The sequence below is a fragment of the Passer domesticus genome, chromosome 3 (assembly GCF_036417665.1).
Source record: "Passer domesticus isolate bPasDom1 chromosome 3, bPasDom1.hap1, whole genome shotgun sequence".
Taxonomy (NCBI): Eukaryota; Metazoa; Chordata; class Aves; order Passeriformes; family Passeridae; genus Passer; species Passer domesticus.
Window position 1 is genome coordinate 98,337,616 of NC_087476.1, and position 14,650 is coordinate 98,352,265.

The 14,650-nt window shown below is 36.4% G+C and overlaps 1 protein-coding gene across 2 annotated transcripts in view; it reads right to left on the minus strand.

The window, feature by feature from the left end:
• ZFAND3 (zinc finger AN1-type containing 3) overlaps nt 1–14,650 on the minus strand; it is a 132,050-nt gene that overhangs the window by 98,068 nt on the left and 19,332 nt on the right. For both annotated transcript variants that reach the window (XM_064414568.1, XM_064414567.1), the window contains exon 2: nt 905–945. In XM_064414568.1, coding sequence (XP_064270638.1) covers nt 905–945 — 41 coding nt within the window. The remainder of the gene's footprint in view (nt 1–904; nt 946–14,650) is intronic.

The window sequence follows — 14,650 nt, forward strand, 5'->3', positions numbered from 1 at the left end:
TTACATATACTTTCTTCAATGTACCATTTCCAGAGACCCATGCCTTTGGAAAACAGCCAGAGAAATACATTTTGCTGAACAACCTTTTAGCAATCTTTATTTCCCAAGTGTTTGTTTAATGAGGTGATGCTGAACCCAAGATGTGAAATATAAGTAAAAATTAATTTTTTTGCTTTAAAAATGCTAAATAAGCTTTAAAGTTAAAAAAAAATGCTGGACCTTTTAAAATTTTATCTGTTGCCCCAAGGCAGTTAAAAATCATGAGCTATGACAGGACCTTAATTACAATTAAAAGTTAAGCTTACAATACTATGTAATACCAAAAAATTAATTCAGAAGGGCAAAGCTAGAAGCTGCTAGCAGCAAAAGGCCAAAAACAATTCAAAAACAATTCCTGAGATTTTACACAATAGCAATGACCTTACAATGAGAAAATAATATGAAGTAATTAGAACAGCCTACTGATGACTTACTGATGATTTAGTGGTCAAGGGCTGCAAGTTAGAGGAAATGGAACAAGGTGTTCTATAACAACTTTTCCTTTAAATTTTTTAATTCATTCTATATATCAGAAGTTATTACAAAATAAATCCTACAAAATTCCAAATTACAATTCAGACTTATGTGTTGTGGAAACCACATCATCTATACAGGAGCTATGCTGGCAGTGAAGCTATGTAGTACAAGGATGTACCTAAATTTCCTAAACTTCAAGAACTAAATTTGATGGGTACATTTACACAAGAGGTTCTTGATTAGCAAATAAAGAAAGCACTAAAGTGAGGAAAATCTGATTACATGTACACACTGAAGGAAAAGAAACTCATGCATAAATCCTAAGGGAGATGCCAACAATGTGGTTTCAATAATCTAAGGGAAACACAAAACCTTTTACTGCACTTACCAGCAAAGCATTTGGAACAGAGATTCATAGTCTTGCTGGACCTGGGGCAAAAAATAAAAAAAAAATAGAGCTAAAAAATTCATTGTATTTCTAATCAATACAGGGAAGTTTTGGGGGCAATGAAGCAAGGGTAACAGGTAAGAACTTAAATGGCTAGGAATCAAAGGTAAGTGGCTAGAAGTGGCTGAACTAGGAATGAGAGTATGGAAAAAGACTTTGTACAGTAATCTTTTCAAGAGTTTCCAAAATATTACTTCTACACATTTACCTCATATATGAAAATAAACTTACTTTACCATTCAGTGTATACGTTACACATTCATCATTCTAATCTTTGTATTGCAATGTGATAATAATGATAGATAGGGAGCACCAATACATTCCATTGGAATAGTAGACTCCCCTTGGCAACAGCTCTGCAATCCTGACAAATCCTGAATACAATACAGCAATGGAGAGATTCAAGTATTGTACTTATAAGGACACAGACAGATGTGCTCTTGGAAGTCTAGATGGAATGGTTTAACTAGTTATTACATCAAGCTGTTCATTACTACCCTCAGCTGCATTCAGCAGTAATTTAAAATAACCTGGCTGACTTTGCACTGACATGGATGAGGATAATTCCTATGATCCACAAGGGTGGCTCAGCTTTAGGGGCAGCAACCTTTAGCTGAGAGAATAACAGCAGGAGAACAGCAGCAATATCTGAAGCCTCCCAGATGTCTGCAAAGTGCATATGCAATTATGCCACAGGTGTTCAAACATCAGAAAGACAGCAGCCTTATCAAAAATAAAGAAAAAAATTAGGGTTATAAGACCTCTCTAGGACTCTCATGAAAATACCCAAAGCCCCCAGCTTACAAAAAGTTCTCTTCTAACACCACATCTCCTTTAAAAAGTGACCTGGAGAATATTCTCAAAAGTTCTCTATGTGTTGGATTATCTTTAGGTAAGAATGAACTGGTTTCTGTGCACACTGTCCAATATTTGATTTGTTCAGCATTCCTGAATCATCTCTGCCATTATTTACAGGCATTAAGGCCATCCTAGGCAAGTATGAAAGTACCTATTAACAGGCAAGGTTGTACCAAAACTGTCCATGCCCCTAAGTCCTTTCTTCCTCCCCACGGCAGCCCCCAGCTGGAACATATAATTTAGCCAAATTAGTTGCACCTCTCTCTCTAGGAAAATACAAACAAAGAAACTACTGAGACTAGTAGTTGTTTTCTACCTCCAACCAAACACAAAGGGAATTTTGAGAGGAGATCTGAGTCTAACAACACATCAATTATAAAAAACGGCTTGTTACCTTGAGACAAAAAAATTTGACAACTTTTTCAAAGCAATTGTATCACAAATGAACATGTGTCAGAATTATAGATTCCCCCTGCCTGAATTTGCAGATGGTTATTTTAAATTACTTTCTAGTAACAAAGTAAATCCAGACCTGATCAATCGTATCTTGGTATCACCAAAACATCAGAGATGCTTTTCAATTCATGCACATCTGAAATCTGGTTTACATCAGGCTCAAAAATTCTATAAGAACACATATCACTGGAGATTTGAGACATAACCATTTGCCAGATATAGCAAGAGCTACAGAAACATGAAAGCTAGTTTTAAATGGAAACAGCATGCACACAGGAGAAAAGTTAATTTCCAAGAAAAAAGAAAAGCAGAACAGCCTTTGTAGCCATACAAATATATCACCAGCTTGGTAGATACCCAAAGATTCAATGGGTTGATGGTCTACACAGATTATCTAACTTCAAGAGAACTGCAATTAAAAACAGCATGGCGAGTCAACACCTACAGCATCAGCGTGCTGCAGTTCAGTACTCACTGCTTATGGGTTAGACCTTCTGGGGCAGCTCAATATGCCAGGCAGGACCTTCTCTGCAAAGCCATTGAACCCCAGGGGCAGCAAAGAAAAAGAAAGGCTGAGTTCAGCTGGTTCATACTGACATTGGAATGGGCAATGACAGATGTTTTCAGTGGTATAATCAACCATCTCAGCTGTTAAATACCAATCCAAAGCCCCATATAATATTTACTTATCAGCACACCCACAATGAAAACACAGACACAAACACAACACAGATCTCTGTGAAAAAGAGAAAAAAGGCTGCCATGTACATCTAACACACAAAAGCCCCTCAAATTTTCTGAAAGGACGGCACTATTGGACAAGTGACCTTGTAAGCCAAGTAACACTGTTACAGTTTCAAGGATCACTTTCCTGTCGATCCATGTATATGCCTTTTCAAGGCATCCAAGTCAGTCTGAAGCTGCTACTAGGATGAGAACCTGAATCTTGAGTGGTTTTTTTGTTAGCTTCTTTTACATAGCCACTTATGTGAGAGCAGATACACACAGCAGCACTACACAAGAACTAAGGAAACAGCAAACACAGAGCAACAGCACTGATCAAGTCAACTTCTTTATGAAAATGAAATACTTAACTGGAGCAAAACTTTTATAAAGAAAATGCATTTATGTACATCAAATTTTGTAGGTCAGTGTATGTCAAGTAAAATGTTTGACAGCCTTTTGCTATACTGCAAATCACTCCTGTCACTGCTAGCAGGATCTCCTCTTTCCAGCAGGCAAGGGTTCACTCACCAGACTTAATATTGAGCAAACTTGCACATTGCTGTTCTCTTGCAGAGCACATGTTAACCACATCACTGGTTTAATTATTTCTCAGTGACTCCTGAATTCACCAGAAGCTCATAGTGCCAGGGAGGAAAACAAAAATGTAAAATTTCTTTGTTCCTAACAACCTTCTCAAATATATCATACATCTGCAATATCTGTTCTTTCTAGGGACAATTTCATTTGAAACACTCAAAGTTCTGAAATATCAAAGTCTTAATCACGACACAGCCTTCTGTTTCCACTTCATAGGAAAAAGATGATCATGGATGACTTTTAGGGAAGGCAATACAATTCCTGTTTCTAGGAACACATAATAATATCATGACTGTAGTGGTGTATAAGGCACAGCAAGGCTAGAATTCTAAGTTAGCCCTGGCAATGAGAATTGTGTGTTTTAGACTGCAAGTCTTTAGGCTGACACCAGCACTTCTACACCCTTCTGACACAGCTAGCTTGGGATATGCTTCTGAACCAGATATCGGATCACCACAGTTTTTAACTGCATATATTATAGAAATTCCTAGACTTCCCTCATAAAAAGCCAGCTTCATGCTGAACAGCACCTCATCCAGAATTACTCACAGTATACATTTTATATGTACAATATCCGTAGGAAGTCATTTTTATACAGAATTTATAATCTCTACTTGTACATAATTTAAGCTGGTATTCAGAAAGACATTCATATTTATAGATAAATCAAGTCAAATAGAATGGCATTATCGCTGAGGCAGAATATATAGTTAAACCCTCTTTGGAGGCACTTCCATCTGTCAAAAAGAAACCATTTAACTAAAGTGTAACACAAAATTATTATGTAGATTGGAAACCACAAGGTGAAGCAAGCTCAGAAGGTCAAGTGGCAGACCAAGTTAAATGCAGAGGATTCTTCAAGACCAGAGGCTTTAGAATGATTGCATGCAACAGTTCTGCAGGGTTTGGTCTGAAACCAGTGAGGGTATTAAAACTGCCTCTGCTGCCCGAGGAAAAAACCCACTCCCTTAATAACATGGCCATGAAAACAGTAGCAATGACATAGGGACTTTGAAAGAGGAAGAAATTTACAGAAATGGGAAATCCTGGAAGTTCTAACATGTTTATACTTTAAGCAGGAAATAAGTTGCATGTAAGGGCAAAAATAAAATGCGCATTTGAGGCTCTCCAAACCATCACCCCTTACTTGTGCTGTTGTACCTACAACTGGCCACAGCAAAGGTGACTATTTGAGCATTCAGATAGATGTGTGCCACTATATGTCCCAACCTCAGAGAGATGCACATCTGCATCTTCAGTCAAAGGTGCATAATGCAAACTGAGAGCCAGCAATGGGCACTGAATAGCAAAAATCACATACTTCAAACAATACACGTGCTCATATCGTGTACCACAATTGATATATAACTAATTAAGAAAACTGAAGAGATTGCTTCCCTGATTCCATTTTCATATGGTACTTCCACTACATTCTTATGAACGTGTGAAGTGGCTTTATCTGCTCCAAGAAGAGCACTTGCTCTCATAAACTCAATTTTATGCTCTATCCTGTCAATTATTCCTTTTATTCCCTGCCATTTTACAGTATATCACTGCAAGGTACCATCCAAATCAATGCACGTTCTTTTCTGTCTCCACTGGAAGTCTGGTTTTCCTTCCTCCTTTCCCAGTAAATGACTACCAACACAAAACCACATTGAGAGAATGCAAGTGAATTCTAGCCCTGAATCTCAAAGACACAACTGATCAGAATAAACAGAATCAAAAGGCAATCTCACTCTGAAGATTCAAGAACAAGTCACATGTGGAAATTTTGTGGAGTCAAAGAGAGTTAAAAAGTATAACAAAACTTGACTGATCTCAAGATACTCAATCTCCAAAAACAAACTTCTGCCAAGAAACTTAGACAGGTGTGCCTAATAAATAATGAAGGTTTTGGTAACAGAATCCTCCATTTTCCAGCAGATGGTCAGGTGCTTCATAACTCCCCCACCCCATCTTTAAGACAAAAAACAAAAGGGAGACCAGAAACTTCACAGTACACAAGTGCCAAAGGGCAGTACAAAATGCTCAGTTTCACCTGTATTAGCATGCCACCTAGACCTTTAAGGTAATGGGGAACTAGTATTATCATTGCAGATGCTCACCAATGACAAGAATTGTGCAGCTGCCTTGGAGTAAAAATTCTACTACTACATACAGGTATGTATTCTCAATGCTTGAAAAACAACACTAGAATAATCATAATTCTTTAAACTAATTGTTGTTCGTATGTCTTTTGATGATGGAATAAGGATTTTGGAGAAAAAATGCTTTCATGTAGCTTATGTGCATTAGACATTTAGTTTTAGAGATATTAAAAACCACAGATGCTAATTAAGTATGACTATAAAATCCCAGGTTCTGCATTTTTATTGGAACGAAAAAAGCCTTCCAGCACATCTAGTAATGGTTTGTTACAATTCAGAAGTTGCTATGGCTTGGTAGCAGGAAAACGTATCTACTTCAGTGTCCCTGTAATTGCACTGGTGATTAAATGCAGCATGTTAAATGCTTCTTGGTCCCCTTCCAGCACAGCAATTACAGTGGGATCACAGTGTCACTACAGTACAAATATATCTCAGCCCCTGAATGATACCTGTCCAACATTGTCAGAGGCCCTATGTTTGAAAAAGATTAACATAGTATGAATCATGTCATTAATTAGTTAGAATCACAAAGATACTCCCTATATGCTCAGCACATACGATGTAATGCATTTTGTAGCTTAGGATGACTATACTCATGTTAAATCAATGCATTTATAGTACTGTAGTTAATGATCTGTCACCATTTCCATTAGAAAGCAATTTTCAAAGCCTTAGACCTCTGCTAAGAATTCACTGTGAGCTGAATCCTGGCACAGGGCAAAAGCAAAACCATAGCAGACACATTTACTTTCATCCAAATAAATTAGAAGGATTATTTATTATTAAAAGAAAATCGATCCAATTCTGTATTTCCCTGACACTTTTCATCATTCATTCAGAGCATCTAACGCTTCACCTTGTACAGGAGGGAGGTTAATTAGGCTGTGTTAATAAGATCCTCAGTTGTCCTTTGAAAGTTTTATATAGCCTGTACACTACCTTCTGAAAAAAGCCGTTTTACCTTTCTAAATCAGAAGTCACCTCACTAATTTAATATATGCTGTATATTTGATATTTATATATCCTTTGTAATTTATAATCTTGTTAAGGCAATATAGGCAAGGTTTTTGGGGCAGTTTAAACAATTATTCATATTTTCAAACTGAGGTAATTCAATTATTCTTCATAAATGATGCATGCCAAATTCCTTTCAAATAATAGAGCAGAAGTGGAGCATGGCAAACACAGGTGGACCTCCAGAGAACTTGGCAACAAGAAAGTCACATGCATTCAGAAACAGATTTTTAAGTGAACTAAGATCTGAAATGAAATATCCCACAAATGGACTCAAAATCTTCCACTTATTCATCTGTTCTATACCTAAATGCTCCAAAGTTAAGAACTTCAATTAGAAAAGTGTTATCAGTAACATTTTTTATTATTACAGCTACTGTAAGGGGTTGTGCTTTAAAAACATCAGTATTCTGGTGTTGGACTTCTCATTTTCACCACCGACAATTTAAATGTTTCTGATTATCTAAAGATTTTTGGTAAGCTGATGAAAATGATAATTTAGTCAGTGAGCCACACGTTTTTACCTCAATTTGAAATGAAATGGAGGGCAAACTTTATGAACTTTGCAGTGTACCGGTACAATGCCCTTCTGGCAGCTTTCCACACTCAAAAGATATGCTGATGTAGCCCAAGGAAGTAGCTGGATCCTAATTTTTTTTTTTTCCAATGGGTACACTAAATATCCTTTTTAAACTCTATGACTGAAAGACATTTTGTTTTAAATACATAAAGACAATGAAGTGCTCAGTTTACAATTAGTCCAGAAAAGAGCACAAACACACAAGTGGTAAGAGGGAAGAATGTGGAAAATACACAGTGAAGTAGCTGAGTCTTACAAAACACACAAAACACTGATAGAGTTTTCACTGAAAGCCTTCTCCAACAATTCTTAAAATAAACTACAAAAGAATCCACTGCATTTAAATGAGCTAAGACAGGTTGTGAGAACTTCCATCTGATTCATCTGGGTTTCTAGCTGAACTTACAATGTTGTTGCCCTCCAGTCAAAGCTAAATGGTTCATATTCCCATGAATACACAACTCTATGCTTTAAAAAAACAATCTCAGCATATACCTCTGGTAACTCTTCAAAATCTTTTTCAAGAAGATGTGTAGTCTACTATTTAAAGGACAATTAAATTTTGGAATTCTGAGAGTTGAAGAAGTCTTTAGTGAAGTAGGAATAAAACCTGAAAGTTGTGATCTACGCACCTTTCACCAATTCCTCAAGAACATTATTTTGCTGTATATTGTAGGTAATAACTAACATTGCCCTATGACAACACAATCATCCTCCTGAGATTTACAATGTAAGATATTAACTTTATCTTTTTCTTCAGATCAGACACTCCAACAAATGCTCTGCTGATAAGCACCACTCAAAAATCTATTCCATTTCTGTTATTCCATTTACCACAGGATCAGTAAAGAGATACTAAATAGTAAAACATTCTTAGGAAAAAAAAATTAAGCAGCTGGAAGAAACCTCAAGAAAGAAACCATTTTGTCCCTGGACCTAAAGGTATGGGTAATTACATATCAAACCTTGCTAGGAAACCCTCCTAAAATACTTCCTGACCTGAACTGCCAGATTTAGCATAGAAAGTAGGAAAATGTTTGATTCTTGCTGATTTTAAGCCCAGCATGTCTCTTCTGTACACAAATGCATAGCAAAGCATTAAATTTCTTTAATCAAAACAATTTTTCTTTTTCTATGGCACAAGTATACTTCGGAATGCCTGCCATTACGTGGCTTAGAATGGTTAGAACATTTCAATTCTTCCTGGGTGGGGGGAGGGGAACAGCTTTGCAAAGTATTTCCAAGATGGAAGGGTTTATGTCAAGTAACAATTAAAAGAACAAGGTATGTTAAATGGTTTTGAAATGCTGTTCTTGCATTAACAAATCACACCAATAAAGCCTGGCATAAATACTGTGTCATGTGTGTTCTCCCAAAAGTTAGAAGAACACCAAAATTATAAAACAAAGTACTTGGTTGTAGAGAGTCTACGTTTTGTGTCTAACAAGTCAAATATTAATCAAGCAAAAAGGAGTTTCAAGTGTTGACCATCCAAACACAGGAAGGCACTTGAAGGTGCACTACATGCAAAAGATCTGACAGGATGAGTTAGAATCCAAATCATTATTTTGACTATTCATTTCTATGAGTTAAAAACACAGGAAGCTAGGTTCAGAAATAAAGCAGCCAAAACCAAGAGGAAAGACTATCCCTTGGACAAAGCAAGAAAACACTGCTCTTCTGAGACGGGTAAGGAGCTATGTCCTATTTAGTAATGACAAGGTTGTCCAGCAGGATCTCTCACCTGCCTAAACAACCCCAAAAAGCAGCAATGTGAGACATTCTGCCAATGACAGACAAACTCTCTTTTATGGTTCTCTGTACTCCTTGGTTACTGAATCCTTCTGGAACTGCACACCATGACAGAATTGTGGCAGTTCTTGAAAAAGCAGCTGAAGAATTTTGACAAGGTCCCTGTAATCCTATCTTAACATATCTGAAAGAAGGTATCAGTATGGAAGTTAGCAGGCATTTTTCCTCCTCCCCATTTAAAACAGGTTTCAGTAATCCCCAAAAGTTTACCTGGATATTCACCATGGGGAATTCACTTTCTTCCACCCTAGCCTGCCTTATACCCAATTTTACAGTCAAGAAGCAATGAGGCTCTTACTCTGGTCACTGCTGCCTCTACACCTGACTGGCTATACACAGACATTTTCAGTTCTCAGCTGTGAAAATGCAGTTATGTCTCATGATCTTATTTTAGAAAACAAGAATACTTCAGCTCCTCCTCAGGAATTCGAATTGTATTAAGATTATGCCTACACTAGGAGCAATCTGACAGTTAACTAAACAAAACATTCCTGGGAGCAGATCTACCTACACTGTCAGAAAACAATTCCGCCCTGCTGTTACAATAGCAGAAAAATAAGACAAAGAAAGTAGGAAAAAAACCTACATAAAAAGTCACTTTGAGACTTGGAATGAACCACCCAAGACTATCTTACTCTTAGCAAAAGCAGGTTTACATGTTCACCTTGGTCATCCCAGAATTTTGGTCAATTTCCAAATAGCTCTCAGGTGGATGCCTGTCCTTGATTTTCTATCTATCAGGTATGAGAGGCTCCCATCCTCAAAAGAACCGTCCCAGAGTAAAGAAACCAAGAAACTCTCTTGCTATACTGCAGAAATGTTATGAACTAATGTTTTCACCAACACATTACACTAAGTCTTGGCTCAGAACACCACTTTGGATGTTTAACCTTGAGAAGAGATATCCTCTCATAAGTACTTTGGAGTTTTCTAACAGTTCAGCATCATCCCAACCAATACAGCATTTCCAATCAGCATAAAACTGCTTATAAATAATTCCTTCACAATGTTTCTGTGTTAAACATTCAACTTCCAAAGCATCTGAAAAAGATTAAATAAAACATTGTTCTAAAATTTAGAACAACAAAGAGTTAAGGAACAAACCAACACAAACATGTTTGGTAACAACACTTCAAAAAGGAAATAAACCGTCAAAAAAAACCCCAACATGCTATAAACAAGAATTAGGCTGATAATAACAAAGACTTACACAAAGCAAGAAATGAATCTGAACATAGCAAAAAGTGTGATTTTTTTCTTTCCCACATGTGCACCCAGGCACAAACACAGGTAAAGAAACACAACAGCACTTATACTCTAACCACCATTAGTTCAGTGACATTTGATAGGCTGGGACCTACAGCTCCATTGACAGTTCACATAAAGCAGCATCCTCTTTTCAGCAGTGTTCAGTACAAAGTCGCTTTCTCAGGAGCTTCTAAGACACACTGGATATTGGTCATGGAGAGTGTTTTCAGCCCCAAGACTCTTCACTTGCTGAAGATGTTTGCTCTATGAACACCTCAAATCATTCAAATCAAAAACAAATCCAAAAGTGAGGGGTGTAGGAAATCTGCACAATTAAGAAATCCAAAATGAAGTGCTTGAGAGACCTGAGGAATTTTTTTTGGGGGAAGGGGAACATTATTTTGGGTTGTTTGGTTGGTTTTGAGGTTTTCTCAAGCTGTGATTAAAACATTAAACATGAAAGACATTTTAATATCTGAAAATCTCAGCTCTTCCCTACATTTTCAACACAATTTCTAAGACCTGAGCTTGACCCAGGGAATGCTGCTCAATGCCATACTTTTTTTCAAGTAAGGGATTTTGGAAAGTTAATGAGTTAACAATGTTGTAGAGTTCAGTAAATGAACTGCAAGTAAATGTGCTCTTTTGCTCAAATCCTATGATTCATATGCCCAGGAGGAACAGCTGCCTTAACTCTACTTCATCCAGCTATGTTATCTGAAAACTCTTCTCAATTTTACTTTGAATAGAAAAATGCTTAAAATAAATTTAATTGGGCTAAAGAGCTACACATTAAAAAATAAATTGTAATAAACATCCTGAGCCATATGACTCAAGCCATAATGTCCAGAATTTGTGGCTGAAAGACAGGAAACAACTTTAAAATAATGTAATGCACCAGAGTCTATGCCTTGCATTTTCCAGCATTCTGAATACAAGTGCATGATCTACAAGAGCAATGACAATAGAAATAGTACTCCAAGTGTTTTCAGAAAGAAAAAAACATCTTAAATACCTCATTATAATTCTAGAAGGAAAAAAAAAAAGTTATTTGCTAAATGCAGATTTTAAACTTGACTATCACTGATATAATATGAAATACTAAAATATCATTAAATCTTCTCATTACCGAGAGTTAGCTTATAAGTCTGGTCTTTCTATAATTGTAGCCATACAATTTGGTTCTACTATAGAAGAATTAAGTTTATTAAGTTACTGTAGTAAAGCTTTTTCAAAACAGATGAAGAGTACCTTATGCATTTTTTTAGTAGACAGTATTCCAGTTATTGCTATTTTATTTTATCATGTTAATTCAAGTTAACATGCACCTGACTGAATAAAACTGACATATTACTACTCTATATTTATTCATTTCTTCAGAGACAAAAATTGAACCTCTTCAAACAAACACCCAATACAAGAAGAACTCTCTGTTATGGGAAACCCTACTGCATAAACCTTTGCATGTTTAACTTCCTCTGTAAATAATGAAACAAAAGGAAACAATTAAACAAAAGTATTTTCAGTCTTAATATGTAAATGTTAATAATAATACAGATGTTTTTTCTTTTTTCTTTTAAATAGACCAACACCTTTCCATTCTCTTTAGCAGCTATATGGTCACTACTGCTTTCGTGACATTGAAGAGGAAGTCAACAGCAGGAAGTATCTTCCATAAGAACTGAAATGAAATGAGCACAGTACACAAAAAACAACCCAGACAGCATCAGTGCTGAACTGGATCTATCAGACAAGTGTCACAATGTCCTAAAGGAACACTGACATTTTTATGCTAGATTATTCTGAGTTTCTTATTTTTGCGTCTTTCAACTCTCCATACCTTTTCAAAATATTACAAAAAACTACATTTCTCAAAATTCTAAAAGGAAGCAACAGCATTTGTTTCCACATATTCAGATTTGGTAGTTAATATAGCTACCCCAGCAAAACACTATTATTTAAAATATCCAAGTGCTGGGGATCTTGTTGGAGTCCTCAATTGTTTTGTTTCTGACTGTGACCAAAAACTGTTCTCTGTGCATTTCGACTGCTGCATGCCTGAAAATCAATCCCTTATATTCCACTATGAACATCTGTACCCATAGAAGTAGAGAAAGGATCGGTGGAAGGAACAGATTCACAGATAGATTTTAAGTAACTTTCTCCATATAGCCTGTCATCTCAGCCTTAAAGAACTCACTGTTTGAAATTTTAGCTAACACCCATCACTGTAAATGCAGCTGCTGTTATCCCTGACACAGAACAAATTATTCCTTATGCTGTCAATCAGCACTGCTCACAATCTACCACAGGCATATTCTAATCATTTTTGCATAGGCTAACTTCCAGCTACCACCCATCATACCTGGGGATTTGTTAAATCATTCCTAGGATTTGTTAAATTGGAACCAATGGCATGAAGATCAAACTCTGTTATTTACTTGATTACTACCTGAGAAGACAGATCTACAACAAAAATACTCTCTAATAACAAGTTTAATCTTTATTTTCTTAAAGGTATTACAGTGAATTGGGTGCAAAAGTAATAATGCAGGCGTTGTGATATGTATGCAACTGCAGCCAACTTCAAAAGTATCTTGTACATGTAATTCCTAAAATCACTTATTTTCCTGAGAGAAGTTTATGGTGTGAGCTCGGCATGCATTAAATCAAAAGCATTTCTAAGAAAGTCCAGCTGTGTTCCACAGTGTTCACTAATACAGGAGGTTATTTCTCAGTAAATATTCCACCTGGTTTTTTTGAGCACATCTGTGAAGAACCAGCAAATTGTTCCAGTGTATCTAACTGACCTAAGAGAAAATGGACCAGACTCCAAATCTCAGTTTAGTTCTTGGCTGGAGTTTAGTTCTTTTTAAAGTCTGCAGAACTTAAAAAAGACCTTTAAATATCAGATATGGCAATAAAAAAGCAGCAAAGGAAGTTGGGGAGAGACTGCTCATCTTTTATTAGATGGTTTTCACTTCCCCTTAGCCTTCACACTTAACCAAGGTCAGAAAATTAAATTTACTGTTTGTTCAATAAAAAAGTGTTAATGACTCAATATACTTTCAAATATACAATCGGTCTAAAATCCATGGGCTGTACCCAGCACCCTTAAAATGATGTGGCATCACAGAACAGTACCCACAGAAGCAGGAGTTACCAAAGTGCCTATCTGCTGTGCAAACAAAATCTGTACTCCAGGTCTCTGCTAGTTTACACTAAACATTTATAATTCTCTAGGTGCTCTAACATCTGTGAAACATTTTGCAACTCAGACTATCGGCACACATGGGTTTCTGCTGTTGTAAACACTGAATTGGCTGAACTACTAGAAACACTAAAAAGTATTTAATGTATAAAGGAAATGTGTTACAGAAGCAGGCTACCACACTCCAGTACCAGTGGGTGAGTGAGTCACAACAGGACTTACAGCAAGTTCAGAAGATCTTCCCTCAGCTCTACAAAAATCCAAGTTAAATACATAACCTGCTTACACTTGCATTGCAAGGCTTCAGGGAATGCCATCTGCAGTGGGCACTACTATATGATAACTGTGACTGTAAATGCCCACGTCTGCAAATAAATCTATAGGGAAGAAATACCACTCACCAAAATCAGCATTCAGTAATCAAATACATTTATTGACGTGGTAGTCTTTTGTGTTATTAGAAGGGGAAATGCTGAATACTGTATTAAATTAAATGGCATCAATATTACAACTTAGCATATTACAGGATTCAGTATCATGTCAGCAAAACAACCCAGAAAACTTACCAGTATAGAAAAGAAAAAACGAGCAATTACACAAGCATGTATCTGTTTGCCTCCTTTTTACACTGTATTACAAGAAATCTGGTCTATTCTTTTTCTGCTATTCTTTTCAGCACAATAAAACTAGCAAATCAGAAGGTGAGAGAATGGACATAATGGAAGGTATTATAACCAAGGAAAGAATCTATAAAAACAAATATGAATATTTACTATATTTTAATAGAATGAGAGTCATTCACAAGATGAGAAAGGCCAAAGTTAATAAAATCATAATTTTGACTCACTTCCTGCTCCCTCAGTAAAGGTTTACAGGAACCCCCACTTCTGCTCTTGAGACTAGTAACTTCAGCAGAAGCTAGTTTGACAGATCTACTGAAAAATTTGTCTTTAAGTGTCTATATAAAGGTTAAAACAACAACACAATAAAAGCAAATAAGACACCTTCTTTCAGTAGCCCCTTTCTAAAAAGGT